General features: G+C 47.8%; 9 protein-coding genes across 9 annotated transcripts; 4 read left to right on the top strand and 5 right to left on the bottom strand.

The window, feature by feature from the left end:
- Window positions 1–533: 533 nt before the first annotated feature.
- F5891DRAFT_1189551 (uncharacterized protein) lies at window positions 534–1,128 on the bottom strand (the record flags this gene model as incomplete). Its single annotated transcript, XM_041367184.1, has 2 exons — window positions 534–579; window positions 635–1,128. The coding sequence occupies 2 exons, from the start codon at window positions 1,126–1,128 to the stop codon at window positions 534–536; spliced, it is 540 nt and encodes a 179-aa protein (XP_041225318.1).
- A 719-nt stretch (window positions 1,129–1,847) lies between these two features.
- On the top strand, window positions 1,848–2,186 carry F5891DRAFT_934560 (uncharacterized protein; the record flags this gene model as incomplete). The annotated part of the gene is made up of 1 exon (XM_041374021.1): window positions 1,848–2,186. A coding segment is annotated over one exon (339 nt), but the record flags the coding sequence as incomplete, so codon positions are not given.
- Window positions 2,187–3,795: 1,609 nt separating this feature from the next.
- On the bottom strand, window positions 3,796–5,466 carry F5891DRAFT_1038307 (calcium-dependent phosphotriesterase). Its single transcript, XM_041361887.1, has 8 exons — window positions 5,432–5,466; window positions 5,365–5,399; window positions 5,197–5,315; window positions 4,790–5,137; window positions 4,483–4,718; window positions 4,280–4,432; window positions 4,169–4,228; window positions 3,796–4,114 (listed from the first exon to the last, which is right to left on the bottom strand). The coding sequence occupies exons 3-8, from the start codon at window positions 5,278–5,280 to the stop codon at window positions 3,820–3,822; spliced, it is 1,176 nt and encodes a 391-aa protein (XP_041225316.1). The 5' UTR covers window positions 5,281–5,315; window positions 5,365–5,399; window positions 5,432–5,466; the 3' UTR covers window positions 3,796–3,819.
- A 331-nt stretch (window positions 5,467–5,797) lies between these two features.
- Window positions 5,798–13,157, top strand: F5891DRAFT_1038298 (uncharacterized protein). Its single transcript, XM_041361886.1, has 10 exons — window positions 5,798–6,098; window positions 6,157–6,282; window positions 6,332–7,036; window positions 7,084–7,400; window positions 7,553–7,733; window positions 7,789–7,974; window positions 8,023–10,506; window positions 10,556–11,668; window positions 11,703–12,950; window positions 13,005–13,157. The coding sequence occupies exons 1-10, from the start codon at window positions 5,802–5,804 to the stop codon at window positions 13,035–13,037; spliced, it is 6,690 nt and encodes a 2,229-aa protein (XP_041225315.1). The 5' UTR covers window positions 5,798–5,801; the 3' UTR covers window positions 13,038–13,157.
- Window positions 13,158–16,120: 2,963 nt separating this feature from the next.
- F5891DRAFT_915170 (uncharacterized protein) lies at window positions 16,121–16,336 on the top strand (the record flags this gene model as incomplete). The annotated part of the gene is made up of 1 exon (XM_041373693.1): window positions 16,121–16,336. A coding segment is annotated over one exon (216 nt), but the record flags the coding sequence as incomplete, so codon positions are not given.
- A 1,434-nt stretch (window positions 16,337–17,770) lies between these two features.
- On the bottom strand, window positions 17,771–18,846 carry F5891DRAFT_394799 (uncharacterized protein). Its single transcript, XM_041371683.1, has 2 exons — window positions 17,920–18,846; window positions 17,771–17,868 (listed from the first exon to the last, which is right to left on the bottom strand). Exon 1 carries the CDS (start codon window positions 18,714–18,716, stop codon window positions 18,012–18,014), a length of 705 nt encoding a protein of 234 aa, XP_041225313.1. The 5' UTR covers window positions 18,717–18,846; the 3' UTR covers window positions 17,771–17,868; window positions 17,920–18,011.
- A 384-nt stretch (window positions 18,847–19,230) lies between these two features.
- On the bottom strand, window positions 19,231–20,816 carry F5891DRAFT_1189544 (uncharacterized protein; the record flags this gene model as incomplete). The annotated part of the gene is made up of 15 exons (XM_041367183.1): window positions 19,231–19,375; window positions 19,424–19,449; window positions 19,510–19,550; window positions 19,601–19,711; window positions 19,766–19,846; window positions 19,897–19,969; window positions 20,021–20,097; window positions 20,162–20,194; window positions 20,247–20,274; window positions 20,324–20,355; window positions 20,405–20,501; window positions 20,548–20,580; window positions 20,636–20,655; window positions 20,707–20,716; window positions 20,781–20,816. 15 exons carry the CDS (start codon window positions 20,814–20,816, stop codon window positions 19,231–19,233), a joined length of 843 nt encoding a protein of 280 aa, XP_041225312.1.
- A 1,501-nt stretch (window positions 20,817–22,317) lies between these two features.
- On the bottom strand, window positions 22,318–23,932 carry F5891DRAFT_1189543 (uncharacterized protein; the record flags this gene model as incomplete). The annotated part of the gene is made up of 14 exons (XM_041367182.1): window positions 22,318–22,495; window positions 22,544–22,569; window positions 22,629–22,669; window positions 22,720–22,830; window positions 22,882–22,965; window positions 23,016–23,082; window positions 23,136–23,212; window positions 23,277–23,309; window positions 23,365–23,392; window positions 23,441–23,472; window positions 23,522–23,618; window positions 23,665–23,697; window positions 23,751–23,831; window positions 23,897–23,932. The coding sequence occupies 14 exons, from the start codon at window positions 23,930–23,932 to the stop codon at window positions 22,318–22,320; spliced, it is 924 nt and encodes a 307-aa protein (XP_041225311.1).
- An 836-nt stretch (window positions 23,933–24,768) lies between these two features.
- Window positions 24,769–27,078, top strand: F5891DRAFT_1038263 (ATP2, beta subunit of the F1 sector of mitochondrial F1F0 ATP synthase). The gene is made up of 6 exons (XM_041361885.1): window positions 24,769–25,056; window positions 25,156–25,719; window positions 25,776–26,094; window positions 26,145–26,478; window positions 26,527–26,694; window positions 26,746–27,078. The coding sequence occupies exons 1-6, from the start codon at window positions 24,885–24,887 to the stop codon at window positions 26,809–26,811; spliced, it is 1,623 nt and encodes a 540-aa protein (XP_041225310.1). The 5' UTR covers window positions 24,769–24,884; the 3' UTR covers window positions 26,812–27,078.
- The last annotated feature ends 51 nt before the right edge of the window (window positions 27,079–27,129 follow it).

The raw sequence follows: 27,129 nt of genomic DNA, 5'->3' as shown, positions 1-27,129 counted from the left end.
CCCTTTAGGGTCGAACGCACTTGTCTCCTCAGGTAACGCAGACTAGGCGACGCGCGACCTTACAACATTTTTAGATACAGTTAGCAGCTTCATTTGTTCCTCTCTGTATTGTTGTTTCTACAACGTCGCCAGGTAACATTGATTCAAATGAATGTTGGTTTGCCCATTTGCAATACTTGCTGGAAAAATGGGCCTCAGCATGGCGATGAAGGGTGGTGATTTCATTGACGAGGACACATTTTTTCCTACAAACGAGTGAGTGAGTAGTATGAGAGTACAAAGGTAGACTTATGGGCAAACACTGCACTTTCAGTGTTTCTTCACTTTGCCATTGGCCCCGGTTTGCTCAAATGTCGCTCCAAAGAATGCATTGATATTGGCAGTTTTGCCTTCCCAAGACAATGTAAGGATTCATTTCTGGCTGGGCTTGTAGAGACTGTTTTTACCTTACCTTATGTTGGCACTTTTGTAGCTTACATAAGCAAGCAATCTTTTCACCAGTATCAGTATGAGTCTGAGTGCTCAGCAGTTTTCTATGATATTTCCTCTCCTCTGAGCCTTAAGCCTAGTCCAGAAACCCTTTAGGGTCGAATAGCAGCTAGGTCTTGCAAGACCCAACATTGTTCAGACTCACCATCTGAATTGTTGTACCTTCAACGATCCTGGGTCTGCAATAGAGACATCAATGTCGATGAGAACCCCTTCTCCATCAACCAACTCGGGGAACTTCTCTGGGGCCTTCTGTTTCTTTCTACAAGGCTTAGGGTTGGTACGAGCATTCTCACAGACCGAGTCATGGTCTTCATCAACAGATTCATCTTCAATGTCGACGAAGGCATCATCAGGATGCAAGTGTTTGTTGGACGAGGGAATAGGTGAGGGTGGGGGAGGCACATTGGATGAGGGAATAGCTGTGGGTGGGGGAGGCATGGGCTTGGGTTGGGCAGAAACCTCCAAAGCACGCTTGGCTGCCTCCACGGCACGGAATTCATTGATGGCTTTGGTTTGGGATGGAAGGGCGGCCTTCTCCGAGTGTTGGAGGAGAGCAGCAGTGGGTTTGATCCTGCGTATGGGATGAGAATGCACGATAGGTTCATCTTCACTATCTGTGTGGACTGTGCTGGTCATTGCAGGCTGCTAGGTAGATACAACACATATACATATACCACATATAAAAAATCAAATGTGATTCAAAACAGATTAAGTTTGCGAAGGCAGCGAAGTTGAAGCGCCAGGCAAGACTGTAGAGGCGCATGGATTGCTGAATGTTTGCTTTTCAAGACCAGGGTAAATATCAGTGAGCTTTAATAACATGACAACAGCAACTCACTGTGATCTCATTCTGACATACCTCATGGTATGATCGACTGAGAAGCTGATACCAATCGCCAGATGGCAACATAAACAGAAACAGAAACTCACATACCAAAATAGATAGTGCACTGCTAAGCCATGGCTTGGGCCGGCGGCTTAGGCTTCGCAAAATTGAAGCCTAGGCCAAAGCCCTGGTCAGCCCATGTCCTAGGCCTGGGCTGGGCCTGGCTCAATCAGGCCTGGCTTGGCCTGGCCCGGGGCTTGAAGCCAAGCCGGAACATCACTAGATCTATTATGCTACTACATATCTGGCTGAGTTTTGTGTACAAGTAGGTCTGTAAGCCTCTATGCAGAGTGACACCTAAATTTAAGCACATATTCTGTGCACGAGACAGTCACTGGAGTGCCTGTGAGATTCTGTTCAGTGTGGCACAGAATGGGTGCATCTGTGAGTTACTGTCACAAAGGGACCAAGCTGTCACCCTTGGGTGCTGTCCAGTTCTGTACAGTTCTGTACAGCGCATATTAGTTTACTGATGAGTGGTGCCGTTTCGAAGGTCGAATCATCCTGCCCTTATGCCCACACATTCTGGTACCCAAATGCTGACATTGGCTCGAACAACAGGCCCTGTCGCAATGTCCCTCTCAAATGCAAGTTGTGTCACCCGTCTTTGGCGCCCGTCACCGGCAAGAAAAGTTGCACTGTTGCTCCCTTCATTGATGCTGTTTGGCGTTACAACATGATCCAGCATCTTGAAGAACTCCATCCTCAGTATGCGCACCCAGAGAAGCTCATTGGACATCCTCTCCCTGTGCAGATCCTCACCTCCTTCACACTGACTGCTCTCGAACAGGAAGACGCGAATATTCCGATGGCGCAATGGCTTATGCCTCTTTTTGAGGGTGAGAAGGAAAATGTTCAAGTTGGGTCTAGTTCTCGCAAGCAGAAGACTAATAGCGCTGGCATCGCAAATGCAAAGAAAGCTTGTACTTCTGTCTAGTTTTTTTTTGTTCCTTCGCATGCTTTCACAATTGCAAGCTCACTCTCACTTGCTATGATTTTGCATTCTTACACTCGCTACTTGATGTTTTCATTGCTTCCAATTGCATAGTACTACTTAGGAATCAATACATGCATGTTTCTACCTTCTTATATTGCATATGACGCGTCAACGACACGTGAATATCAAGACACGTCTCTCCTGCATTAGTGAAAATTTTCACTGCAACAGAATTACTCAATTTGGCATTGTGACATCACATGGAGTCACTGTAACGGTGGTGGTGGTGATTGCCGAACTAAAAGTGTTAGTGTCTGGAACTAACCAATCACATGCCTCTTTGTCTGGTGTACCTGACGGCTTGATCCATTGTTCAAAAGGAAGTTGGCTAGGTGTGTAAGAGTCCAAAGTTGCGGTGTTTGAAATAATTTTTGTATGTACATATTTGGCACTAAGTACTGAGATGAAGACTCGCTACACCACCAGCAGCCGCTTTAGGCTGTAGCGATATAGTGAGAAAACTATTTACAACACCCGGCAACCAGGCAGATACAAGGTTGAATATAGACATGGTACATAAATAAATAAATAATGCTGTAAAGCTAATAGATCAGATATTTACCAAAGGTTTTTTCCCGACCTGCGCAACAGATTGATTACAGCTCAAATTTGGTCCAATTCAGGGCTAGTGCATAGGTCTAAGCATCAGATCTATGGTATACCTATAAAAAAGCTCGCATGAACATCCTAGCTAGAATTTCATTAATGGAGTCAAGGTAGCTTGCTAGTATTCACTATGTGTATCCTACACAAAATACACCAAGTTCTATTTCCCTGAGCATACTGAAGGCAAATGGCATCATATAGAACTTAAATTTCTGAAAAACTGCTTTGTGTATGGTAGATGTTACACTGATCAAGATGCTTGCGCTGCGAGACTTAGCGAAATTTGTGAAGAGATGACCTAGAGGTGATGATATACTATTAGCAACATCAGATATACAAGAACTGATAGCTTAACGGTATAGCTTCATTGTGAACTTAGAATGCTCCAAGCGGAATGCTTGAGTTTGAACCTTCCCTGTTTCATTTTAAAATTTTGTTTACTTTTTCAGAACGCTGCTATATATGATATATCTTGTATAGGCTGCTTCCCAGCTCTCGAATAGCTCTAAACCAAATCTCTCACACAGATAGTGAGAAAAATATATTATAAATATATCTCAGGGCTCATTGACACATTGTCCATTTTTGGGCTCTACAATAGGTTTTCGGCAACTGACAGTGTACACACCGCTGATTGGTTTGGAGTCTGGCTCACTCCTTGATTTGGACGCAACACGTTTACATATATTTGTACCCACCAAAAACCTCTGAATATTCTCAAAATATGTGCTTGCCATGTGACCTGTCACACTCTAGTATGTCTCCACACCTCACAGAACAGCTACGTAGTATCACAGTATGCATCAAATTCGTGACAAGCATGGCAGTACACAGAAAGCTACCACGTGGCTAGAGTCATTCCACGAGCTTGGATGTTTGTCACATACATCGCCGTCTCCTCCAAAATAACGAGACCAGACTTCGTGAACATCAGCTCGGCTGTGGTGCTGTTTAGATAGAACTTCCCAATGAGCATGCCTTCCCCATTCCAGACATTAATACCATCGCCGCAGCCGGCATAAACGTTGCCCTTGGTATCAAGTTGAATGCCATCGGGTGCACCAGAGTCGCTGTAGGCGAACACTCTACGATTCATGAACGACTGCGTCGTTGGGTCGACGTCGAACTGATAGCTTTAGAATTCGCTTGAGTATCTGATTACCATCGTTGTAGGTGCGAAAACTAACATTGTGGCTGGAAAGGTCTGATTTGTCCCGAGGAAGCCTCCAAAAATACCCGTGTCGGTGCTGATGCATTATTCTAATCCACAAACACGAGAGAGAAAAAACCAAACTTACACAAATGCAGTTTTGCCATTTGGCGCGAACGCAATACCATTCGGGTGCACAAACTGGTCAGCGACAACTCTGACCTGCCCAGTCGATGGATCGAAGCGGTATACTTGTGATGGTAACATTGGTTCAGGACGGAAACCGTTTAGCCACCCATAGCTGGAGAAGTCATTAACATTGGAGATATAATGATCTCATCGATTGCTCACGCAGGATCGGTGAAGAACATGATGTCCGTGCCAGGGAGAATTTTGATATCATTGAGCGAATTGAACTGTCTGCCTAAGAAGTTGTCCAGAATAACAGTGGTATTGTAGGGAGGGCTAGGATTGACGCGAACAACAGAAGGCGGAAGCAAAGCGCGGCCTGAGGTAACGAACAGAAGGTCTCCCTTGTATGGGCCTGTTCCCCCGTTGACCATTTGGACGTTGTCGGAGAGGTTGAGCTGAGAGTCGGGATGGCTAAGCATCAATGATCAAGCGGGAGTGACCCACTGTTTGAAGCCTGGATATTGACATTTCCAGGCGTAGAAGTCAGCGCCATGTCGACTTCTGTCATGTTGATCATGCTAACAACGCTGTTGTTATACCAGCCACTGTACCCAAGTGCGCCACCGCCATTGCTTGCAAAGAAGACCAAGTTGAGATCTGGAACGTAGATGGGCGCTTCATGGGCAAAAGCAAAGCCAGGATTCGAAGCAATTTCGCGAATGGTGGCAGATGGTCCGGTAACATCGAGGAATGAAGGGTCAAAGACCTGAATGAATGGGGGTGCACTGTTGGTGGGGTTAAAACCAATAAGGGACGAGTTGCGCCATTTTGTGTAGTTTGCTCCCACAACATTGTATTGTAAAGGGTCGATGTACTGGGAGGGCAGACGTTTAGATGCATTTTAGCACTACACAATTGCCATTGTCGACGCACGACTGCTCCAGGCGGCGACGCTCTTATGGACGACGCGGCAGCAAGGGCGATAGCCAGAATCGCACCAACTGCTGATTTCGTCATTGTTGATGAACTATTTCCTGGCAAGTCTAGATTTCTATGACGGTCAGACATCTCGCTTTGAACATAATCTTGATAGTAAAAGGATATCAATGGGCTGGCCGGTCAAAGTCAGATGATGAGTAAGTACAAAGTTATATTGATAAACCGACCATTAAATAATTGATGATCTTTTTGATTCTAGCCGCATTGTGCCAGCATAACATTACGTACCCCATGACACCGCACAAGATCAAGTGAAGGGTTGTTCGTTGTTTGGCGTCTTCTTGGAACAACTCTTTGCTCGTGTAATCATAGGAGATAATATAGGCAACATTGTACCGATGTTGTTTATGATATATGCGACAAGCTATGGAGAAAAGTTCTTCAGTGAATCATTGCATCATTGTTCAAGAAGACTTGGGATTCGGAAGAACCAAGTCATGCTGTGACCTTGTCGCGTCATGTGATAAATGTCACATACGCGTTGTCACAAGTATCCGTCTTCGCCATTGATAATTTGATATTGTTTATCCACAAACTCGATGGCACGCGGAGGTCGAGGTACTTTTGGGCTCACATCCAGTGGTAGAGGTCGCGGGTACAGAGGCGGTACTCGCGGAAACACACACTTTCGTGGTCGTGGACGAGGTCGTGGACGTGGTCGCGGCGGATCGAATGCAGCAGGTGATGGTCCAGCCCCGCAACGGGAAGATGATGGCACGCAACTAGAAGAACGCTTTGAACGGGTTAGAGAGAGCGATGAGATTGACGAGAAGCTGGGATTCATGAGAGTGCAAGAAGGTGCCAGGAAGGAGGGCTGGTTGATTAACATGCATCCCGTGAGTGTCGCGTTTGGTGTCTAAGAACCCAAGTCATTCATCTGTGAACATCCTTTAGACTCTAATAAAGGATGCGGACTACCCGGGTGGAAAGGCGGCAGTCGATTTTTACTTCATTCAAGATGACGGAGGAATGTTCAAGTGCACAATGCAGTACGAGCCTTACTTCTACATCGCATGCAAGGTGAGTCTCTACAGCTTCCGGTGTCTATGATATCAACTATATTCTGCAGACTGGGTCAGAGTCTTCTGTTGAAGAGTGGTTACACAAGCGGTTTGAAGGCTTGATTGTACGGATCGTGCGGGAGAAGAAAGAGGACTTGAAGTTGCCCAACCACCTCATGGGCCATCGTCGTCTGTACATGCAGCTGTGCTTTCGAAATGTGAGCGACCTTCTGGCCGTGCGACGGGACATAGCCCCTCTCGCACTTGCGAACGGCGCAAAGCGAGACGCGATCGACGCGTATGCCGAAGTTGTAGCGGCAGCGAGCACGAGTGTAGAGCTTGAAGGGGAGTGGGCGGAGATCAACAGAAGCAATACAACAAATTACAGGGACCGAGATGCACCGTCATGCATTGTGGATATCCGCGAGTTTGACGTGCCTTACTACTTGCGAGTAGCCATTGACAACGAGATGCGAGTGGGATTATGGTATGGAATCACGTTTACAGCTGGACAACCTGCGTTTGTGCAGTTGACAGAGAAGGTGAAACGCGCGGATCCCGTGGTGATGGCCTTCGATATCGAGACCACGAAAGCGCCGCTGAAGTTCCCAGATGCGGCGGTGGACCAGGTGATGATGATCTCATACATGGTGGATGGTCAGGGGTTCTTAGTAACGAACCGGGAGATCGTAAGCGAGGATATTGATGACTTTGAGTATACGCCGAAGGAGGGGTACGAGGGTCCGTTCATAATCTTCAATGAGAAGGACGAGGTGATCCTGTCGTCTCTGTGTTTACCTCGGACTCACATTTCTCGCAGGCAGCTACTATAATGCGTTTTTTTAACCACATCAGGGATGTGAAACCTACGGTGATGGCAACGTTCAACGGCGACTTCTTCGATTTTCCGTTCCTTTTTGAACGCTCAAAGGCAAACGGGTTGGACATGTTCTTGCTGACGGGGTTCGCTAAGGATAACGAGGATGAGTTCAAGTCCCGCGGATGCGTGCACATGGATTGCTTCAGGTGGGTAAAGCGGGACTCCTATTTACCACAGGGAAGCCAGGGCTTGAAAGCAGTCACAACAGCCAAGCTTGGGTACAATCCAATTGAACTCGATCCGGAGTTGATGACACCGTGAGTCTATTTTTCTCTCTCTTTATGATGTTATGTTTGAGCTGTGTACGTGCTATATCGCTTCTGAATAGTTTTCTCGATTTGGCACTACTTTTCTGTTGTTTCACTTTCATCGCATTTCAATCCTGACATTGTTGACGTATTCCTTGTAGCTATGCGATGGAGCAACCACAGGTCCTTGCGCAGTACTCGGTCTCCGATGCGGTAGCGACATACTACTTGTACATGAAATACGTGCACCCCTTCATTTTCTCACTATGCAACATCATTCCGCTCTGTCCGGACGAGGTCTTGCGAAAAGGAAGTGGCACGCTTTGCGAGACGCTCCTAATGGTATGTCCGAGGCCTTCGTGGCTTTCAATTATAGCTGACTTCACACATGAACTAGGTTGAGGCATACCGTGGGCATATCATCATGCCAAACCGCCACGAGGATGCGCATCTGAACATGTTCGAAGGCCACTTACTTGCATCAGAGACGTATGTCGGAGGTCACGTGGAGGCACTCGAAGCCGGCGTATTCCGCAGCGATATCCTTACAGACTTCAAGATCGTGCCCGCAGCTGTACAACAAGTAAGCTTCCTGTCACAGTGCGATCCACCTCAGACTTACGTTTAACAGCTCATCGACGACCTTGATGCCGCACTCACCTTCTGCATCACCGAGGAGTCCAAATCCTCTTTGGAAGATGTGACCAACTATGATGAGGTTAAGTCGCAGATACAGTCGGCGCTCGAAGTATTACGCGATACCCCAAAGCGCACGGACAAGCCGTTAATTTACCACTTGGATGTTGCAGCGATGTACCCAAACATCATGCTTTCAAACCGTTTGCAGCCAGATTCGGTGGTCGATGAGTCTGTATGCGCGGTGTGCGACTTCAACCGTCCCGGAAAGTCATGCGATCGACGGCTCGAGTGGGCATGGAGGGGAGAGTTCTTTCCTGCGAGGAGGGACGAGTATAACATGATTAGGCACGCACTAAATCAGGAGACCTTTCCCCCGAAGAGGCCTGGGGGCCCTCAGAGGCGATTCCCAGACTTGACAGACGCGGAGCAGACTGCATTGTTGCATAAACGCCTGGGTGACTACTCTCGGAAGGTGTACAAGAAGATCAAGGATACGAGGGTGGAGACAAGAGAATCGATCGTATGTCAGCGGGAGAACCCCTTCTATGTCGACACAGTGCGACGTTTCCGTGACCGTCGGTATGAGTACAAGGGGCTGCACAAAACATGGAAGAAGAATTTGGACGCCGTGATCAGCGAGGGACGCTCAATCGCAGAGGTCGATGAGGCAAAGAAGATGATTGTGCTCTACGACTCCCTGCAGCTTGCACACAAATGTATCCTTAACTCGTTCTACGGATACGTGATGCGCAAGGGTGCGCGGTGGCACTCCATGGAGATGGCAGGAATCACCTGTCTTACAGGCGCAACGATCATCCAGATGGCGCGCGCGCTCGTCGAGCAGATCGGTCGCCCGCTGGAGCTCGATACAGATGGAATTTGGTGCATGCTTCCTGGTGTCTTCCCGGAAAACTTCAAATTCAAACTGAAGAACGGGAAAGCCATCGGGTTCTCCTACCCGTGTACGATGCTCAACCACCTTGTGTACGCCCGCTTTACCAACCACCAGTACCATGACCTGGACGCCTCAACCGGGGAGTACATCGTGCACAGCGAGAACTCCATTTTCTTCGAACTAGATGGGCCGTATAAAGCTATGATTCTCCCATCGTCGAAGGAGGAGGACAAATTGTTAAAGAAGCGGTATGCAGTCTTTAATGACGATGGGTCGCTTGCGGAGCTGAAGGGGTTCGAGGTGAAGCGCCGGGGAGAGCTTCAGTTGATCAAAATCTTCCAGTCACAGATCTTCGAGAAATTTCTTCTGGGAACGACGACGGAGGAATGCTATGGCGCGGTTGCGCAGGTTGCGAATCAGTGGCTCGATATCCTCTATAGCAAGGCTGACACACTGACCGATGAGGAGCTCGTTGAACTCATTGCCGAGAACCGTAGCATGTCCAAGACGTTGGCAGAGTACGGAGGACAGAAATCGACCTCTATCAGCACCGCTAAGCGACTTGCCGAGTTCCTTGGTGACCAGATGGTCAAAGACAAAGGTCTCGCCTGTAAGTTTATCATTTCCGCGAAGCCCAGCGGAGCGCCAGTTACGGAGCGGGCGGTTCCTGTTGCTATATTCTCAGCAGAGGAGAGTGTCAAGCGCACTTACCTGCGAAAATGGCTCAAAGACAACAGCCTCTGCACCTTCGACCTCAGATCTATCCTCGACTGGGAGTACTACGTGGAGCGCTTGGGTTCAGTTATCCAGAAGCTTATCACCATCCCTGCCGCGATGCAGAAAGTCTCAAACCCTGTTCCTCGTATCCGTCACCCTGACTGGCTGCATCGTCGCGTTGCAGGTGCTGTAGACAAGTTCAAGCAGAACAAAGTTACCGACTTTTTCACGCGTGCTACTGCGGACTCGCAGTCCCAGGCTCTAATAATTGACACAGAACTGGACATGGAGGATTTTGGACAAGATAAGACCTTGGAACGCCCGCGCATTGCCATTGTAAATCGGAAATCCCGTAAACGGACGCCTGAGCCCGACGAAGAAATATCAGACGACGAAGCTCCACTTCCTGACCCTACGATCAGCTATTCCGCATGGATCAGGGCCATGAGACCACGATGGAAGAAACAGCGGAATGCTCGCTGGGGAAACACTGGTGACACTATCATGCCCTCCATATTCAAAGGTGCCCGGGTTCGCACAACACAGCGATGGGACATTGTGCAAATCCGTCCCAGCAAGATTCCCGGGCGATTCACCCTATGGGTATCCGTCGATGATCAACTGGTGTCTGTACCTCTGCGCATTCCTCGCGAATTTTTCTTGCACCTGAAGACACCACCTCGCGACACCTTATTTCAACCAGAGTACTATGCCTTCGAGAAGGTTGTCCGCCACCTTCCTCGTGATATTCTCTGTTCCAATCTCTATCGGATTTCTGTGAAGGAGGACGTTTATCAGGAAATTCAAGAGCATTTCATAGACCTTATGAATGATCCGAATGTCGATGGTGTCTTTGAGCGGCAGGTACATCTCATCCGCACTTTGAGCGGATAGTATGCTTACATCTGTTTAGGTTCCACTAGAGATGCGTGCCCTCCTCAAACTAGGCAAGACATGTACTGTGGACGAACCCGGCATGACTCTGAACCGTGCTCAAAGCAGCGGCGTCGATTTGTCTCAACTCGACAGAGCCAGCATCTCCCTTACTCGCAGAGTATACCTGGATGGCGGTCGCTCAGCGAAGTATATCTTCCTGTATCATGCATGTTCTAGTACATCGCATGTCCATGTGTTTGCGATGTTCATGCCTAACGGTGCTGTGAAACTTCACCTTGTTGATCCCGCTCCCCGCCGACAACAAATCCCCCGTCTTCAAGAGTTATACAAAGACCTTTCGGCGAAGCGACAATCCAAGTATGGAAACTGTTCGCTCGACTATCCCGCCTCATGCGATTTCAATACCACATACCACAACAAGGATACGACAGCTCTCAAATCCATCTCCAGAGAACTCGGACTCCTGGAAAATATGTCCTACACTGTCGTAATTTCATCCATCAAGGATCAAATTTACTTTGACACCTGGGTTCCAAAACTTTCAAAATTCCCTGTTCTTTCAATGTCGAAAGCGAAAGCAGTCCATACCCTCAACGTCTTCCCCTGGCAGCCGGACGTTGCCCAAAAGATGGTTCAGCGGTACCTATCACTAGGAATCTGGCTGGATCGCTCAATCGCTCTAGCGGATTATTATGATGTCCCTATAGGTCACATCGACGGCGATCAGCCACTGTTATTGTCGGACATCAGCTTCGCCCGGCGACTGATTCAGCAGGACATTGTCCTTTGGTGGTCACCGTCGGAGCGTCCAGATCTTGGTGGAATCGAGGATGATAATAGACCAGCGGAAGACATACAGCACACAGAGTTTACATCACCTGGATGCTACTCCAACGTGTGTCTAGAAGTTACTGTTCGCAATTTAGCAGTGAACTCCATTCTCCACTCTGTCGCTGTCAATGAGCTTGAAGGGAGTGGCGGAGCAACGGCATTCGATTCCGTGTCCCGGACACTGAATGAGTTCTCCGGAGGCGAGGCTCAGCGCGACCTTACCCTTGGAGAATCAAACATCTCGAGTCTCACCTTTGGTATTCTCAAGTCGATGGTCAAGACATGGTTGCTTGACAAAGTCCAGGGAAATTTCGAAAGCCCGGCCACGCTAGCAATTGACCACTTTCTGGCGCTGGATCAGCACAAGCGCTTCCCATCTTCATGACCCAAATATTTATCGCTTCGTTCATGGGCTCATGAGGAAAACGTTCATCCAAATGTTGGCTGAATTCAAGCGACTCGGATCTCACGTCATCCATGCGGACTTCGGCCGGATTTTGCTAGCAACCTCAAAGCCTCCAGGCACCGCTCACGCATATGCCACCTACATAACCACAGCAGTGACATCACACGAACTCTTCGAACACATGTACCTCAAAACAGAGCGGTTTTACGATTTCCTTCTCTTCATGGACTCTGCAAATATGGGAGGAATTGTATGTGAAGACCCGCTGGCTGTTGACCCCCCAGAAGAGCTCACCATCGAGACTCGGTGGAATATCCAGACTTTCCTACCACCCGCAATTCAAGACGATTTCGGTGCCGTCATCCAGTTCTTCATCGTCGAGCTTTTCAAGATTCGGCAGAAGCATAATGAAGGTTCGAGAGCACCCTTCCGCGTGCTTCAGAATCTGGCTCCGGAGCCCACCCAACCTGACCCGAGCAAAGTTAACGAGGTTGATGCGACACGGGAGTTTATCGCCAGGAAACTCACACGCAAGTTGCTTCGGTTGGTTGGCACCATCCAAGCAAAGCAAAGAGATGCTTCCGTGGACGAAGAACTGACCACTCAGTTCCAGTTCCCTGTCCTGCCTGGTTCGCATCTGAACATGACAAATGCGCTTCTCGAATTTGTCAAATTTACCTGTACCGTGCTTGGCCTCGCCTCTGATTATCAGGTTGAGATTGGTTTGCTCAAGCGTAACCTCCTCGACCTTGCTGGTGTGCGCGAGTTTGCCAATGAAGCCCTTTTTCGCAACCCATGCGAGCCGCTCAAATTGCCTAATGTCCCTTGCCGGCATTGCGATACACTTCGTGACTTTGACTTCTGCCGCGATCCAGAACTTATGCCATACGGTCTTGATGGTGCTAGGCCACGCTGGATCTGCGGAGGTTGCGGAGGAGAGTACGACCGCATTGCGATTGAGATGGAGTTGGTTAGACTAGTTGGATCGCTCGAAAGAGCGTTCACGCAACAAGACATGCGCTGCGGCAAGTGCAAGCAAGTTCGCTCGGACAACGTGTCGCGATATTGTCATTGCTCTGGATCATACCAGCTAGTCCTCAGCAAACCTGAATTCAAGAGAAGGTTACGCACAATTGTGAATGTGGCAATTGTTCACAATCTCTCCAGACTTAGGGTGAGTCTCTTGCGCTATCATGTTCAGAAATGATCTTGATTTGTGCTGTCTCAGGAATGTGCTCGAAGGACGCTTGAAAGTTGGTGATCTGCATGTATTCACTAGTTGCTTCTTGTAGCTTTAGTCGGAATGTGTAATACTATGTGCTATCGTGTGATTGTCGTTGTATCTGGGTCCTGCAACGGGCGTGTGATGAATGTGTAGCAGGGGCAAACACTCTCAACCATGGCAGACTTAGGCTGGCCGCTTTCACGCATATTGAATAAGATATAGGAAGCTAGCAGCCCGTGTATAATGAGTTGCGGTTTGAAAGAAGCGGCCAGTCAACAGAAGGGAGGGATAAAAGATATTACTGACCCCGGACCTGAAAGGAAATGTGAGATTTTGCTGAAGAGTATGATATTACATTACACGCCTTACTTATATATGTGGCAAGCCACTCGCGGCGCCAATGTCTGAGCGAACTCGCTAAGTTTTGCAAAATGTAAAGCTTCTAAATAAGGAAAGTCCTCAAAGCCTTTGCACAACAGACCAAAGCAACGCTTACCCTCGTCTTCTGAACTCTGCCCTCATGCCACAGCGGCGAATTTTAATATGAATGCAACCCACGCATGATGCATGCACCTCTGAAAAGCTATCGTAAGCGTGTATCGTTGATATGGCTATCTCAAATCGATATGTCATGTATTACGATTTTCCTCACAGTATGACTGATGACGCGGACGGACCATCTAGCACAGAAAATGCTTCCCTCGTCTTGCATCATAATAAGGCTATTACTGGCCGCGCCTCTCTGTCCCATCACCAGTCAGCTCGTAGAATCTCCATGTAAGCGCTAGGTCGAAACCATCTCAAAAGCATTGCAGTATGATGCTTTGGATGGTTCCATTATATCACCCCTTCAAATTACCGTACCAAAGTAAGGACTACGCTGGTTCGTGACGCAGTGGACACACAAGGTAAGCGTCTTTGCATGTTTACAATAAAAATGCGACTGACCTTACGCATCAAAACTTTCAGATCTTTGTGATTCTACCGTGACGCACCTTCGTGCCTGCCGTTTCTCTACTGCGCAACTACCTCCCACTTATGCTCAAGCTCGCTTGTCACTGTCTTAAGCAGATACCGCTGTCAAAGTTTGTGGTTGTGGTCAAGTGTGCCGCGACAATGCTCCGAGTCCGCGAGAATCCCATAATCAGAACCTTATCGGAATTGTACTTCTCCACATGTGATGTCACCCTCTAGTGGAGAAGGACCGGCACTCACTTTATCGTCACATTCTAAGTTTATCAAGGGTCAGTCATGTTTGTGTTCTTGTGGACTGATGCACGCGTGGCGCTACAAAGCGGTGAATTCCACAGGTGCATATCCTATAGGAAAGCGTCCACAGACGCTTACCTTTTCCCGATGTGTTGTCGGGGGATAATGTCAGACCGATGGCTTCAATGCACGACCACAGTCGTCCTTTGTCTATCGTTTGCCCGCCCATCGAGAGATATAAAACCCGGTATCGTTCTCTGCTCCATTTCTCTCATCTTCGTCTTTACTTTCCAATTGTGTCTCGTCATCTTAGCCACTTCGCTTGTTCAATTCATCAATACGTCTATGTAAGTCTACTCGCATGTCAGGCGGATATCTTTATATGCTAACACTACCTTACGCATCCAGTTCCCCGTGTTACAGTCTTTATACGCCATTCGATAGGTTGGTGTTCGATCTTGAGTTCGAGGACGCGCCTAATCACATCATTTTTAGCGAGTCCATGCCTATGTCAGGTGACTACGTGCCGCTCCCCGGCGATACTGATTTCGTTCCGTTGTCCGAAGAAGACATGGCTAAGTTGTTTGCAGCTCACCAAAGCGGTGAGACGTCCCCCGAAGTGCGCGCCCAGCTGGATGCGTATGTGATTTTACCTAAATCATCTATTCAAACTCACGGTCGTACAGATTGTTTGAAGAGAGCGACGAATTAATGCGTAGTATAATTAACGAAGACATGCTGGCAGGCCCAGCCTGATGCTCACGTTGACAAGTAAGCCTATCTAATTAGCCTATTTGGGCCAAGCAACTCACGTTCAACGACAGGACAAACTATGATGAATTGCCAGCGACGCAACAAGGGTACGTGCACTCGCAACTGAGCCCTCGTCATTGCTCATCTGTTTCTCCAGGACTTGGGCCGATTCACAAAATGTTCAAAATCCTCAGATGTTCAAGTCGTTTCCGACATTGGAGAATTTCACCGCCCCGGTGGCTGGTCTCCCCCAGTTGCCCCACATCGATCAGGGGCTCTACTACCCTCCGCAGCCCTCTGCTGTCCCTCAAGCGCCCCAGCAAGACCATCCTTGGCCCCAGCATGAATACAACCCTGGATACTTCACGAACGAGCTTCCTGGCATATATACTCAGCCCTCTGTCGCACCGCAAGACCCCGTATGGTCTCAGCATGGATATAATCTTGGATATGATGCCAATGGACCCCCTGGTGCGTATTATTTGCAGCCCTCTGCGATCGTTCCAGCACCGCCGCACCACCACGCTTGGTCCCAGAATGAATACAATCCTGGATATCATGCCAATGGACCCCCAAGTGCGTACTATTTGCAGCCCTCCGCGATCGTTCCAGCACCGCTGCAAGGCCACGCATTTGCCCAGCATGGATATCATCTCGCCCCCTCTCACCCTTACCAGCAACTTCCCACCATTGCAGGTCCGTCCAACGCGCATTACCCTTCTGCGCCACTCCCCCAAGGTCAATATGCTCCCTTGCAGACGGAATCTAGTGGGGGCTCAAGCGTGGAGCCAACTTCCTTTGTTCTCGACTGGACGGCATCTACCAGGCCTCGTAAGCGTAAAACCCGCCAGACCTCTAATCTTGAAGATGGTTTGAGTTCGTCCGTTCCACCAACAACGCGCAAGCGCAGACGCCCGAACGTCGCCGACGACTGCAGACCAGGCAAATATGGTCCATACACGCTAGCGGATGCCAGTCCCACGATCATGACCATGCCTGTTCACGACCCAAAGCCCGTTGACATCAGTAGCCGCAGGACCCATGATCCCAACGGAAATCCCCTCCGAACGAGGAGATTTGGGGCGATGGAACTGGACGATACCTACCCCGATGCGTCTGGAAACGTCCATGACCACCACTGGCCACAGTTGACCTGCGTACGCTCGTGCGATTGGACCGACCAGCCGTGCGGTCTGTTCATAGAGGTGGACAAGATCCGTATTGAAGACCACCTGTGGTTTTGGCATGGGGTTGAAGCGAAGAAACCCACTCCCTGCAAATTCGAAGGTTGCCCGGACACAGGGCCGATGATGTATTTGAGCCGTCACATCGAAGGGGTCCACTTCGCTACATCCTACCGATGCCCCTATTGCAAGAAGCTGTCGTCGAGGACCGATTCTTTGGCTCGGCATCAGAAGGGGTGCAAACAATTGCTTGCTAACAGGGCCCACGCTGAGCATTGGAAGTACGAATTCTGTCTCCAAGCGATGATCAAGTCGGTTTCTGGATATATCGTTCCTGCCAAGAACGCGACGTAGGATAGCGTCTGAATATGTACGTCCACCTTACCCCGCATCTGTCACTGCTGCTAACGTTACTCCTTATTTCCGTTCTCTAGTGTTGACTGCAATTTTTGAGACAACTCCTCTCTACGAAGGATGACACTCATTCCATTCTATTACCGACATTCCTTTAGAATATTCTCTCTACTGCTTGGCAACGACACTCATTTCATTCTATTACCAACATTCCTTCTGAAATTTGTTCTCTCCACGGTTAACCACACTCGCTTCATTCTATCACCGACATTCCCTTTGAATATTCGCTCTTTTCGTCCACATCTCCCATATGGTTATTGGGTTATTCTTATTGCACGCTGGACGTGGTTATCGTATCTTACCACGGCGCTCGGTCTATCTTACATATAGTTGTTGGATTTTATGGGATGGAGGTTGGGGGTAGCTATATCGTACAGTTTAATGGAACTTAGCTTTGTATCGTAATTGTTATGAATGAAATATATGGATGGTGGAGCTCAGGTGGAGCACGCATATGTGGTAGACATGAATCGATTCTGCGGGATCAAACGTTCCGTCCTTGCATATGTTAAATGATGCTACCTGAAACGAAAGTATTCCAGGACCCTAGAATAATAGCGTCCTTTGAGAAGGTAACACTAAACATAAAATCATCTTGGTTCGATTTTGGAAATGTCAACTTCATAATGCATGCTGAAGAAAGTAGAATAAAAACAACTTAGGAAGCTTGAATGGATGTAATTGTGGGGGTTGGGGATCCTCGCCGAACATGCAAAACTACCCTTCAACGATCGCTAATGTGTATTGACGAATGCGAGACTATGGCCTGCGATGCATGTCAGCAATAGGATGAATTCCGTCAATGATCGCAGAATCAGACTGGTAGCTCTCATGTCGCAGGTTGAATAAGATACGGGAGGCTAGCATTCTGTAGATCACGAGTTGCGGTCTGAGAGAAGTCAGTAGAAGAACCTGTGAGATCAAAGAATGTACTGAAGCATCCAGGATGCCAGCATATGTGGCATACAGGTCGAACATTTTAGCAAGTCTTGTAGACCAAAATGTCTGAAACCTCACAGGAACAACCAGGACGACAGGTGTATTCCAGATACCGTAGCACGTAAGTAGAAACGGTTAGATGAAATCTGGTGTATTGGTATGAAAGTAGTGGTAATAGTACGATAGATTGTCGCAAATTGCTGCGCTGTGACCTGGGGAGTCAAATTTTGCATTTCAAAATGTGGGAACCTTATACATACATATAAAAATCACCCCAAACTACTTCGTAATTGGGCATTTTCCACTAGCAAGCGGTCAATTTCTGCCTCGCGCTGAGCCAGATCATGAGCGAAACCATCCATCCAGGTCTGTAAGGATCACAATGTTAACATCAAATCTCTAGTCCATATAAGGCTGACCTGTTGTGTTCTGGCATGTTCTGCTTGCCTCTTCAGCTCTGGTTCATTTTCGAGGCGCCTCCACTCGTTGGCGTACTCCTCGCACACGACCTTCACACTGTCTGCCTTATCCACCTTAAAATCATAGCAGGGAGAGCGGATCCCTTGCAGGTTGACTCGAGATAGCCAGGGAAGAGCTGTTTTATGGCCTCCCAGATAGTACTGGCGAACCAGTAGCATTGAAATTGATACAGGTGGTAGTTGGGTGCATGGGTGCTTATAACAGATAAAAGAACCGATATCTGAGTTGCCGAGGGGCGTGCGGATGTTGCAGAGAATGTGAGGGTGCAAAGACGTTTGTATTGGCCGTATCTTGATTTTAGGTACTTGTGAGGGCTAGTACCTGTGTCTGGGCTAGTGGAAACGGAATCAAGGGCGGGAGTTTGTAAAGCTGAAGGGGAAGCGATGCCTGACGAACTTTGTGTAGTAGGTGTGGAGGAGCCACTGTCATTCGAGTATGACTTTGGAGTACGGTCTACGACCACATGGGCGGTCGCAGACACTGAGGCGTCCCAATGACGAAAATACAGTACAATAAATTCATGCTGTTCTCTTTTGGAAGCTTTGCGAAACATGACTTGTTCAAGGACACACTGCGAGGGAAAATTACTATGCAAGAGCACACTTCTCCATGCCGCAACGTCAAGTCGAATCTCGCCCAATGTAAATAACCCCGGGACATCAGTGGGAAATTTCATGGAACGAGAGAAAATCGCAGTAAGGAGTCTATGAAAACTGGAATCGTACTTTGAGAGCATCGCAAGTTGAAAAGGGTTGAGCAGGGTTTGAACATGTGCACGAGGCTCAGAAGACAGTGATTTTGCAGAACGTGTTAAGAGAAGATTAATTAGTGCTGGGGCCGAATTATTCACAGGCAATTGTGCTAAGATGCACGCTCATGCGATTGGACCGACTCCCAGCCGTTCACGTGATTGATAGTGAACGCTTGAGCGACTCGGAGGCTCGGAGCACATGAGGAGGCTCTAGTGTTGCCGCCGACTTAGTGGAGATCAGGTGCAGCATGTACATGAGGTAGACGGAATTACTTCCATGGGATAAAACGCCCCGTCCTTACACACGTTAAATGACATCACCTGAAGCAAAGGTTGAACACTAAACACAAAACCGTCTTAGCACAATTTTGAAAATATTAACTTCACGCATGTACGCTGAAGAAATTAGAGCGTGGATGGATGTAATTGTGGGGGCTAGGGATCCTCGCCGAACATGCAATTCCACGATCCCTGGGTTTGTATTCACACGAATGCAACACTATGGCCTCCAGCCTCCAGGGGTGCAACACATATCAACCATAGGAAATATTCCGTCAATGATCGCAGAATCAGACTGACGGTTCTCATGTCGCAGATTGAATAAGATACGGGAGGCTAGCACTCCATGGATCACGAGTTGTGGTCTGAGAGATGTCAGCAGAAAAACCTGAGAGATAAAGGAATGCACTGACGCATCCAGGATGTCGGTGTACGTGCCCTACATATTGAGCACTTTTGTAAGTCCTATGGGCTCAAATGCCTACTAGTAAAACCTCACAGGAGCAACCAGGGTGATAAGAATATTTGCGAAGGATGCCACTGAAGGACACTTGTTAGACCTGCATGAGTGCATAAACAAGAAGACGTACTTATGATGCAGGTCATGTATATCATCCCATCGCGATAAAGGATGGTGGCGAGGCGACCTCGAGCATCTTTGTAGAAGTTGAATCTCTTGTATATCGTAAGGATCATGAGCACTGTGACACCTCAGGTAAACAGCCCCGGTATTTAGTAGTATCAACTCGAGTTACCTAGCTCATAAATGATCAAAAAACCATATTGTATGGCGTCACCCTTTCCATTTTCAAACACGCAGCCTGTCTGGTCGACCGCTATGATAAGTCAGCAAAAGTGTTCACTCAATGTCATAAAACGCAGATACGTGGAGTCTGAGGACCAGCGATATGGAGGATGCCTGCGACTCTTGTCACTCCAACAGCCCCTACAATGGAAAACTGTCCAAATACAAATATGAGTGACCGGTGGATCATCAAGTTGGCACTCACCGCAGCAAGAACGAGAAGCCACACCAACATTTTCTTGTTCTGATGCCAAAAGGCCCATGTGCGAAAAATAAGCAGGCCTTCAGAGTAGATGATAAGCATACTAGTACTAGTTCCAAACGACAAAAGCGCCAGCAGACCGACCTTCTGCAGCGATGATGCTTATCAGATGTGAACCTTGATGAGTGTTCAATGTCCATGCTAGAGTGTCTGTCCCAGCGCTGCTTACCATATGAAACATTGTCGAAAGTCGCACACTGAAGAAACAGTCAGTGAGAGTCTAATTCAAATCACAAGTTCACAAACACTTGTGTACTTAGACCGGTCAGTCACCGCAGCTTAAATCTCATCAAGTCATGATACATGATGCAAGGACTCGCGACTTACCATACGTGGTCATAGCAGTACCCATCAAGGTAGCATAACGAGTGAGAGTAAACAAAACTCTAACGATGCCCCACTTCTTTCCCCAGATCAACTGGACCTGCAGACCAACTTAGCGTGCATCGGGCTCAAATGGGGTCACAAACCTCTTGTGGAAGCGTCAAGCAGTAGTCGAAGACCTGGTTCAAAGATGTGGAAAATTACTACAGGGATGACCACAGTGAGGATACTCACCACTGCTGCCATTGCTGCAACTATCTCTATCGTCAGACGGGCAGTGTGAGTACTAATAGCGAAGTGCGTACCTGTGAAATACTATCGATGTGCAAAGGCATTGAAACCTAAGTGCTTGTACTATGGACTGGAAATGAGGATTCACCTGCGCAGTCTGATAACCTACAGTCGTAGCTGACATGGAGAAGACGATGAAAAGTGTTCTTAATATACTAAGTTTCACCTGTATGCTATTTAATAAAATCTGTCACAGCCCCGAATCCAGCACCGCACATACGATTTCCTTTGGAGTTTGGTCATGAGTTGGACAGGCGGCATCACAAACTCTTCCAAGGATCTCCAATACGTAACGTGCATTTCAATGGCTGTCGAATGCTTGGGCGCATCAGACAACTGGTGAGAAGAAGATAGTGTAATATACCGTAAGATATAGGAAAGGATTTCGTTACACTGGAATATATGACCATGTAAATGCATCGCAATCGGCATAATCACCGGCAAGAACTCACCAGTCTACTGATGCTCATGCAGCGCTCTTGACTTCCACACATATCCCTCTGCCCATCAGCGATTGTATAATGCATCACTATTGAGAGCGCACGACAGAAGACATTTGCACTCCGAAATTCAGGCAAAGGAAAGACTGTAAACTAAAGTTAGGCATCTTTTTCTGAAAACCGGGCAATTCCATGTATTATGAGTACTGCCACTGGTACACATGAATAAAGTTCCGAATGGGATGGATACTTACAAAGTATCACGGTAACATTCTGGAGTGGTATACAAGAATATAGATGACCAGATTATCGGGGACTTGCTGTGGGTTCGATCATGTTTGAATGATTGTTGCCTCGTGCACCATCAGATGCATCAAGAATAGCTGTGATGAAACAAATGTTTGGCATGAGATGGTACAGGGATGTACATGTATGTAAATCATAATCAGCATCGTTGCGAACCAAATACGTACAATCATGATGAACCAGATAGATGGTTTCGTCAAAACAGATGATCGATCTCCCAACAGCGGAAGTTAACGTTGAACGTTAAATTTACGTTTGGGTCGGGTAAGTATTGCAGCCGTGACACTGGGCTGTTCACGCGATTGTTATATACGGATAGTGAACGCTTGAGTGATTCGGAGCACATGAGGCTCTAGTGTTACCGCCGACTCACTCGAGCTCAGGTGCAGCATCCACATGAGGTAGATGGAAATATAACACGCTCCGTCCTTACACATGTCAAATAACATCAATGAAACTCCGTCATGGCATGTATCGGCAGGTGACATTTCTGCGTGACTTCGGCACTTTCGACTATCTCACTCAATTCTGCTTTAATCGTGGTCGTTCAACCTCGTAATGAGTTGTATTAGAGAGAGAATGATACAGATGTTAAGAATTTTGTGTTTAAGTAGCTAGAAATACGAGTTTTGTGAAAGTGCCGACTTCTGTGGGTGCCGATTGCAGTGGATGGGATAGTAACATCGCCTGAAGCGAAGGTGTTCCAGGACCCAAAATAAGTAATGGTGTTTTTTTGGGAACTTGAAGGTAACACCAATCACAAAATCATTTTATGTAGTACAATTTTGAAAATATTAACTTCACGCATGTACGCTGAAGAAATTAGAATATAGATGGATGTAATTGTGGGTGCTGGAGATCCTCGCCGAACATGCAAAACTACACTTCCACCATCCCTGGGTTTGTATTCACGAATGCAACACTATGGGCTCCAGGGATGCGCGTGTCAACGATAGGAGAAATTCCGTTAATGATCGCAGAATCAGACTGATGGCTCTCATGTCGCAGATTGAATAAGATACGGGAGGCTAGCACTCCGTGGATCACGAGTTGCGGTCTGAGAGAAGTCAGTAGAAGAACCTGTGAGATCAAGGAATGTACTGACGCGTCCAGGATATCAGTATATGTCTCCTACATGTCGAGCATTTTAGTAAATCCTATGGACCCAATGCCTACTGGTAAAACCTTACAGGAACAAACAGGGCGATAAGAACATTTGCGAAGGATGCCACTGAAGGACTCTTGTTAGACCTGCATGGGTGCATAAACAAGAAGACGTACTTATGATGCAGGTCATGTATATCATCCCATCGCGATAAAGGATGGTGGCGAGGCGACCCCGCGTACCTTTGTAAAAGCTGAATCTCTTGTATATCGTAAGGATCATGAGCACTGTGACACAGGTTAACAGCCCTGGTATTTAATAGTATCAAGTTGAGTCACCTAGCTCATGAATGATCAAAAAACCATATTGTATGGCGCCACCTTTTCCACCGTTTTCAAACACGCAACTTGTGCTGTTGACCCCTACAATAGCTTAGCAAAGATGTTCACTCGGTATTATAAAGCGCAGGTACCTGGAGGGTTAGTCACGGTGACACTGGAGACGACGTTTGACACCCCGACTGCCGCTGCAATGCAAAACTGTCCAAATGCAAATTTGGGTTTGATCAGTGGATCATCAAGCCAGCACTCACTGCAGCAAAAACGAGAAGCCACACCCGCAATTTTTTGCTCTGATGCCAAAAGGCGAGTGTACGAAAAATAAGCAGGCCTGCAGAGTAGATGATAAGCATACTAGTACTAGTTCAAAAGGACGAAAGCGCCAGCAGGCCGACCTTCTGCAGTGATGATGCTTATCAGATGTGAACCTTAATGAGTGTTCAATGTCCATGCTAGACTTGAGTCTGTCCCAGCGCTGCTTACCATATGAGACAGAGTCGAAAGTTGCGCACTGAAGGACAATCAGCGAGAGTTTAATTCGAATCACGAGTTCACGAACGCTTGTGTAGTTAAGCCGGTCAGTCACCGCAGCTTAAATCTCATCAAGTCGTGATACATCATGCAAGAACTCGCGACTTACAATACGTGGTCATAGCAGTACCCATCAAGGTAGCATAACGAGTGAGAGTAAACAAAACTCTAACGATGTTCCATTTCTTTCCCCAGATCAACTGGACCTGCGAGCCAACTTAGCGTGCATAGGACTCAAACGGGGTCACAAACCTCTTGTGGAAGCGTCAAACAATAGTCAAAGACCTAGGTTCAAAGATGTGCAGAGAGTTATGGATGACCGCAGTTCAGACACTCACCACTGCTGCCATTGCTGCAACTATCTCTATCGTCAGACGGGCAATGGGAGTGCTAGTAGCGAAGCGCGTACCTGTGAAATACTATTGATGTGCAAAGACATTGAAACATGAGCATTTGTACTATGGGCCAGAAAATGAGGACTCACCTGCGCGGTCTGAAAACCTACAGTCGTAGCTGACATGGTGAAGATGATGAAAGTATTCTTGATGTGCTAAGTTTCACCTGCATATCATTTAATACGGTCTGTCACAGCCCCGAATCTAGCACCGCGCACGGGTATTTCCTTTGAAATTGAAATCTGGCCATAGGAGTTGTCATAGGACTTGAACAGGCGTCACCGTCATGGAGAAATCCGAAAAGCCCCGGGCAATTTCCATCGGTTGCTATCTTTAGATAATCAGGTACACGTTGTAGTGCTTTCTTGCTGTGACAGTAAATTGTTCCAAGGCTACCACACAGCCGAAGACACTAGTGCTGTGGACTTCGAGATTCAGGGGAAGAAAAGACTGTGCAGACTAAACTTACCTTTTGATTTTCGTGTATCATATAATGATGGATACATGTACAGCTACTGCCGCAGCAAGTCGAAATTCTGAATGATTACAAAATATCGTGGCAAGTGAAGTGGTACTCTCTATATGTTCAGTCAGGTTCGAACGGTTGGTGCCTCACAATTGGTGCACCATAGGAAACAGGATGACTGTAGCATCGCGCAACAAATGGTCGGCATGAAGATGGAGTACATGACGGGGATGCACAAGTATATAGATCACAATCGGCCACGGCAAGCTCGTGCAATCATGATCAACCAGGTAGGCGCCAAAAAGACATGCCCAATAGCCGCCCTCAGATTCCCTTGAAGATGCCCGGCCGCAACTTGAAGCTCGCCTTGTATGTGCAAACACGTAGATGTTATCGACCCAGAACCGTACGATCGTGAGCTCGGTAAATAGTACTCGACGAGTCGACTTGAAGTCTAAGACTCTAAGTACTATGAGTAACGTTTGCTGGTGCGGATGGCGGAGCTTTGAACGGAAGTTGAATTTTGCACGTTTAGGAATAAGTGTGTCGGGTAACGATTCCTTGCAACCTTACATCCGTCGTCGTCGTCGTCGTCGTCGCTCACCAGAAGAATGCTTACTGCTCGCGGCGTTACCCGCCTCTCACGGAGAGCAGCCAACACTGCAAGAAACACAAGCCGGTTCATCAACACCGCTGCTTATTCTTTGTCGCGTGTTGCCGTTCCTTCCTCCTCCCAAAAACGAAACGCAGCCGTTCGTCCTTCGCGTGCATCAGCGCAACACGGTTAGTTCTAAGTCTGGGATTGTCATCTCTGACACTTACTGAGTTTTTTTGGCCTTTTCGCGTCATTCCATTTGAACCGGGTGAACTCGGGTTATATAGCACGGACATATGCAACGGAAGCGAAGGGAGCTTCTGGGACTGTGAAAACTGTCATTGGTGCCGTCGTCGACGTTCAGTTCGAGACCGATGCTCTTCCACCCATTCTCAACGCGCTGGAGGTTTTGGACTTCCACGGTGGCCGTCTTGTCCTTGAGGTCGCATCACATCTTGGTGAAAACTCTGTCCGTACCATTGCTATGGACGGTACCGAGGGTCTCGTCCGTGGACAAAGGGTAGTTGACACCGGTGCTCCTATTCAAATTCCTGTCGGTGCCGCAACTCTCGGCCGCATCATGAACGTCATCGGTGAACCAATTGACGAGCGTGGTCCTATAAAAGGTGTCAAACTCTCGCCAATTCACGCCGACCCTCCTCCATTCGTTGATCAGTCGACCACTGCTGAGGTTTTGGAGACCGGTATTAAGGTCGTCGACCTTCTTGCTCCTTACGCCCGTGGTGGTAAAATTGGTCTTTTCGGTGGTGCTGGTGTCGGTAAGACTGTGTTGATTCAGGAGCTTATCAACAATGTTGCCAAAGCCCATGGTGGTTTCTCCATTTTCTGCGGTTGGTTAAACTTGATTTTTTTGGTCACATCAGGCCTTATTTCCTTTATTCAACAGGTGTCGGCGAACGTACTCGTGAGGGTAACGATTTGTACCACGAAATGATTGAAACTGGTGTTATCAACCTCGAGGGTGACTCGAAGGTTGCTCTCGTCTTTGGCCAAATGAACGAGCCTCCTGGTGCACGTGCTCGTGTGGCGCTTACTGGCCTCACTATCGCCGAGTACTTCCGTGATGAGGAAGGCCAGGATGTGCTGCTCTTCATCGACAACATCTTCCGTTTCACTCAGGCAGGTTCCGAGGTGTCTGCTCTCCTTGGTCGTATCCCCTCCGCCGTCGGTTACCAACCTACACTCTCAACTGATATGGGTGGCATGTATGTGCACTACTGTGTTCGCTCTAGTATTCATTTGACGTGCGATGTAGGCAAGAGCGCATTACAACCACTAAGAAGGGTTCAATCACTTCTGTGCAAGCAGTCTACGTGCCCGCTGATGATTTGACTGATCCTGCTCCTGCCACCACTTTCGCTCACTTGGACGCTACCACTGTACTGTCGCGTGGTATTGCCGAGCTCGGTATCTACCCCGCTGTGGACCCCCTTGACTCTAAGTCACGTATGCTTGACCCCCGTATCGTTGGTCAAGAGCACTACGATGTTGCCACCGCCGTTCAGAAGATTCTTCAGGACTACAAGTCTCTGCAGGATATCATTGCTATTCTGGGTATGGATGAGTTATCAGAAGAAGACAAGTTGACGGTCAGTGATACAAAGACAGAAGCAATGCTGAATGCTGACAAAGACTAGGTCGAGCGTGCTCGTAAGATCCAGCGTTTCATGTCGCAACCATTCCAAGTTGCACAGGTTTTCACGGGTTACGAAGGCAAGCTCGTGCCTTTGAAGGACACCATCCGCTCTTTCAAGGAGATCCTTGCTGGTACACACGATAACTTGCCTGAGTCTGCATTTTACATGGTACGGATAGGTGTATAAATTTGATTTGGTATTTGTTGACGTATTGAACAGGCCGGCACGATCGAGGATGTCAAGTCCAAGGCTGAGCAGCTCGCCAAGGAGATAAGTGGAAACTAGATAAGACATATCGTACCCGCTCTACTTACTCGTCCATTACTGCTATCCACGTCGAATAGAGCTGGTTCATGGATTAAAAATATCGTTGTATCCATATTGTGCCTCTGGCAAGATGTGTGCAGTGCTGTCCTTTGTTTCGATAGTTTAGGGTCCGTACTGAGTTTGTGGATGCAAATGTGCTAGGGTCGGACAGCATACTCAGCTCGGTGGTGAATGAGCACCACGTAGGACTTTTGTCATGAAGGCTCACGCATTTCGTTGGATTCATAACCATATGCCTGTGGCCCGTCGCGGTTGTGTGGACGCGTGAAGTCACTG

Source organism: Suillus fuscotomentosus (assembly GCF_016647785.1).
Source record: "Suillus fuscotomentosus strain FC203 chromosome Unknown F5891scaffold_31, whole genome shotgun sequence".
NCBI lineage: Eukaryota > Fungi > Basidiomycota > Agaricomycetes > Boletales > Suillaceae > Suillus > Suillus fuscotomentosus.
Note: the sequence above shows the minus strand (reverse complement) of the source record. Positions and strands in the feature narration are given on the sequence as shown.